This window comes from Alligator mississippiensis, chromosome 11 (genome assembly GCF_030867095.1).
Source record: "Alligator mississippiensis isolate rAllMis1 chromosome 11, rAllMis1, whole genome shotgun sequence".
NCBI classification, from domain to species: domain Eukaryota; kingdom Metazoa; phylum Chordata; order Crocodylia; family Alligatoridae; genus Alligator; species Alligator mississippiensis.
In genome coordinates, this window is record NC_081834.1 from 66,185,878 (window position 1) to 66,190,377 (window position 4,500).

The 4,500-nt window shown below is 42.1% G+C and overlaps 1 protein-coding gene across 1 annotated transcript; it reads left to right on the plus strand.

Annotated features, from left to right (window-relative positions):
• The first annotated feature begins 789 nt into the window (after window positions 1-789).
• Window positions 790-3,293, plus strand: LOC132243916 (olfactory receptor 10A7-like). Its single transcript, XM_059714407.1, has one exon. It carries the CDS (start codon window positions 824-826, stop codon window positions 1,784-1,786), a length of 963 nt encoding a protein of 320 aa, XP_059570390.1. The 5' UTR covers window positions 790-823; the 3' UTR covers window positions 1,787-3,293.
• Window positions 3,294-4,500: the final 1,207 nt, after the last annotated feature.

A 4,500-nucleotide genomic window follows, 5' to 3' on the forward strand; every position in this document is an offset into this window, starting at 1 on the left:
CACCCAAGATTTTCATCTTTATCCTATTTCATGAAAGTGTGTGTGATCTGGGAATGTCAAGTAAGATGTTCAGAAAATACATTTCTGTGCCTAACACCTATTCAACCACTCCCTTTGGGTTGGCTCTTAATGCCTCTTTTTCCCTTTAAAAATCTCCCCCTTGATTCCTATTGACGTGTCTACACATCGCCTTACGGTGACATTGTTACTGTACCATGATGTAGTACTTCTTTTTGGTGGTTGCTACATCACCATAGCATGTTGTACATTGACAGAGCATCGCTATGGTGACGTAGGGCGACTCATAGATGTGCCCTATAGAAGCATGACCAGGTCCTTCAGCAGTTCTGGTTATCCATTACTTGTGTGTCCAAAGCTACTGAAATGTATAAAAGTGTTTTAAGAAGGTTGGGCAGCCAGGTCCAAATTAAAAAAAAAAAAGAAATTAAAAGCTACTTTAATCACATTTCAGTCATAATTGATGCACCTTTCCTCTAATAATGTATAGGTCAGGATAGTTGTGGTTAAATATCCATGTACGTGCAAAATCTTATCTTTTAAAGTGCAGATACATACAGATACACACACATACAATTACATGCATATGCATACCCGTACCCCTATAAATGAACTGTTTGGGGAGTGAAATAGATAAGAGGTTTCTAAAACAAGTATCCATTAACTGAAAATAAGGCCACTGTTTCTCAACATTTCCTATATTGGCCTCCTAAATGTGAGGCACCATATAACCAATGTAGGTTATTTCCAAATACCTTTATAAGTGTATGCAAATAGACTTTTTATAGTTTCATTCTCTTTTCAGATGACACACACTGAGGAAATGCGATGGGGAAACCAAACCACCGTAACCAAATTCATCCTTGTGGGGTTCTCAAATCTCCCACACCTGCAAGGCCTACTGTTCTCTGTGGTTCTGTTCCTGTACTTAGTGACAGTGACTGGGAACATCCTCATCATCCTCATCGTCACAGAGGACTCTGCCCTCCACTCCCCTATGTACTTCTTCCTCAAAAACTTATCCTTCTTTGAGATCTGCTTTACCTTAGTCACAGTGCCCAAGATGCTGGTCAACCTCCTGGCTGACGACAAGAGCATCTCATTTTTTGGATGCGCACTCCAGATGTTCTTCTTCTTCTTCTTTTGCTGTTCGGAGTGCTTTCTCCTGGCAGCCATGGCCTATGACCGCTACGTGGCCATTTGCAACCCACTGTGCTACACCACTGTCATGAATCAGCAGGTCTGTTGGAGGATGGTGGGAGGGGTTTGTATGCTTGGAATCCCTGTTGCCCTGCTTCAAGCAGCTTGGCTTTTTAACTTGCCTTTCTGTGGTCCCAATGTGGTCAACCATTTCTTTTGTGATGTACCACCAGTTCTGAAACTGGTTTGTGCTGACACCTCTCTTTACGAGATGCAGGCCATGGCTTCCACACTTCTGTTCCTCATACTCCCATTCATGCTAATCTTGATCTCCTACATCCGCATCACCATTGCTATTCTGAAGATGAAGTCAGCTGAGGGCAAGCGCAAAGCCTTCTCCACTTGTTCCTCACACCTCATTGTGGTGACATTGTTCTATGGGAGTGGCAGCCTGATGTATCTACGGCCCAAGTCCAAATACTCACCGGATGTTAAGAAGTTCCTGTCTTTGTTCTATACAGTCATCACACCCATGCTGAACCCCATCATCTACAGCCTGAGGAATAATGAGGTGAAGTTAGCTCTGAGGAGGATGCTGGAGCGGAAGGTATTCTCATGGAAACGGTAAATGAGATTTGTAGGATGTTTTTGCAAAATGGTGACTTCTCCAGCATCCTGAAAACTTTCTTATGAGGAGAAACTCATGCAGACATCCATACAAAGGGATATTGTATTCTCGAAGACTGATCTAATAAAGGGACTATTTGAAGGATTATTTTCAAATGATGATGTACTTTGAATAGAATCCAGTATATCTGCTTGCAGTCATGGGTCCTCTGCAGGTTTACCATTTTATTTTGGGAATGTCATGTAGGCTGCTATTTGCAAAGAACCTAAATAGTTTAGGTCCTGAAATCCCACAGGTTTTCAATTGAGCAGTGTATTTTGTTTCCTCTGGCTTCTTGAATATCTGTGGCTAGAAATTCATGTTGATGAAATACATGGATAAGCTCTGCCATGACACAGCATGTCATGGTCCAAATTCTTCCTTTTGCATAACGCGTGTTACTTCCTGGCTCACTCTGGAGGGTGTGGGACAAGGGGTAATGTGATCTCCCCAGTTTCTCTGCTCAGTCAGATCTGTCTCCAGGACTGTTTGGGTACTTAAAAGCCCTTCCCCACTCAGCCAGACTTGAATGTCCATGATCAGAGGATGGGTCTGGATGAGTGGCAAACCCTGACTTCCCTGCTTTCAGAGGGGCACCCCAAGGTTCCTCAGGGTGTCTCTCTGTAAGTGAGGAAAGCATAAAGGTGCTCCAGGGTTTTGGGGGGACTACCTGGAGGGGTAGGGTAGAGCAGGTAGCCCAGGCTGCTTGTACTCTTCCGCCACAGAGAAAATAGACATATGTTGCAATAAAGGAGCAGAGTTTATTACTACCTTTTGTTACATCGCTTATTTTTCTTTCACATGAGACAGCAGAGATTATCAACATGCATTTGATCAAGATTTGTGCCACTGTTAATTTTTTTTTTTTTTAGTTTGAAGATGAAAATAGTATATAATTTCAGTTATCATAACTTTTTGGAATATATTTTCTAACTTTTCCCCTTGAAAAATACTGTTTTTAGTTGAACATTTATGTATGCTTTCACTTTAAAATAATAAGAGAGCTCATATTTTAAACCCCATTTGGAGAGTGGTGAGGTCTGTGAATATGACATTAAAATATAAGGAAAGGAAATACTTTATATTACAGTCTCTTTTTATTTCTCTTCAAAACCCCAATTATTTCCAAACTCTGCTTGTTTTTATTCATTCTTACTAGTTTTGTAGAATTAAGAGCTGTGTTATAGGGGCATATTTTCAATACTAAGCTAATCTAAAAAAAATAAAATAAAATAAACCCTTTGGACTAAACCTTTTTTTTTTTTATCAAAATGAAAATATTTCAAATAAATGTGTTTTGTTTTGTTTTTTAATTTGGTGGGGGAAAATATATTTAACTACCGTGCTATTGGTTGAGCTAACAAGTCTTCCCTGACATTAGATTTTTAAAAATATAAACATAAATTAACAATTCAAAAATCCTGTCCATTCATTTTACTCTGCCGTCCTCAGCTTCAGGCTATCGAGTACTTTCTATTCAGGGGGTGGGGAGCACAGAAGGTCTTCAAAAAATGGTTCCATGGAGGAAAAGAATTCACTACACATCCAAGGCTTAAATATAGGGCATCCAACCACTTGTCTGAAATGGGCATTTGCCAGTTAAAATGAAAGAAGAAGAAAGGAAAAAGAAGATATAGTAAGAAGAATGGAGACCCTAGCTGCAGAGGAAGTGTGTCTAAATGTAAATGGAGGGATTTATGTAATATCTGTTTTGAAACCTTAGGCATTACCTAAATAAAAGTGTAAAAATGTTACTCTAAGGTGTAAACTTTGGAGGAAGAGATTATCAATAAATCCCTGCTTCAACTTGCTGTAAGTTGCTCATGTGCCCATACAAGGGAAGACCAATGAACTTTAATTAGTGAGGGGGAGGGGGCAGGGGGGAGTACTGGTCCAAATCAGCTTCAGGTCATAGGCTTTTTCCCTCCTGCACCTGGTCTGCACTAGTTTTCAGACAGAGGACCTCTCTCTCAGCCAGGTGTCATCGACGTAGTCAAAAGCAACAGATCAGTCCAGGGGAAATGGTCCAGGGGAGGGGCTGTCCCTGACTGTGCAGGGCTGTGTAGAGCCAGAGGTGCAGGGGTGGTGCAGGCAAGGGGAATCTGGGAGCATGCAGGCAGGAGAAACTCCCTCTACTATGACTGCTGCCACTGCTACGCCACCACTGCTCCCCATCTTATCAGGCCAAGATGGCATCGAGCCAAGAGTGCAGGGACAATCTGGGTGGTGGGGGTGGGAAGCAATCCAAGTTGGGCAGAGGGCGACCTTCTCCCAGCCTATGCTATGGTTAGACAGCTGGCAAGTGGGGCAAGCATGGAGCAGCCTTAGAGCCCCTAGCCATGCCTTTGTTCACTATCCTCGCTACAGGTCTTAAGAGTGCCTGTCAGAGAAGGTATTGCCCCTTAATTGCCACTGCTTGCTAGCACATGCTAACCTTCATATCATCTAGGGGCATCCTTACACAATAATTTTGGGCAGCTCCTGGAGCTTTTAATCCCTGTATTGCCAACATTAACATGTTGACACTGGCTTTACCTTTCTTCCCTGAAGATGGGGAGCAGGTTGAAACTAGTTATAAACACTGGTTATATGGCTGAAAGTTACACCACTCCAGGAAAGGATTATCTCTGATCCATGTTACACTACGGCAGGGGTATCCAACCTTTTTGAATGTG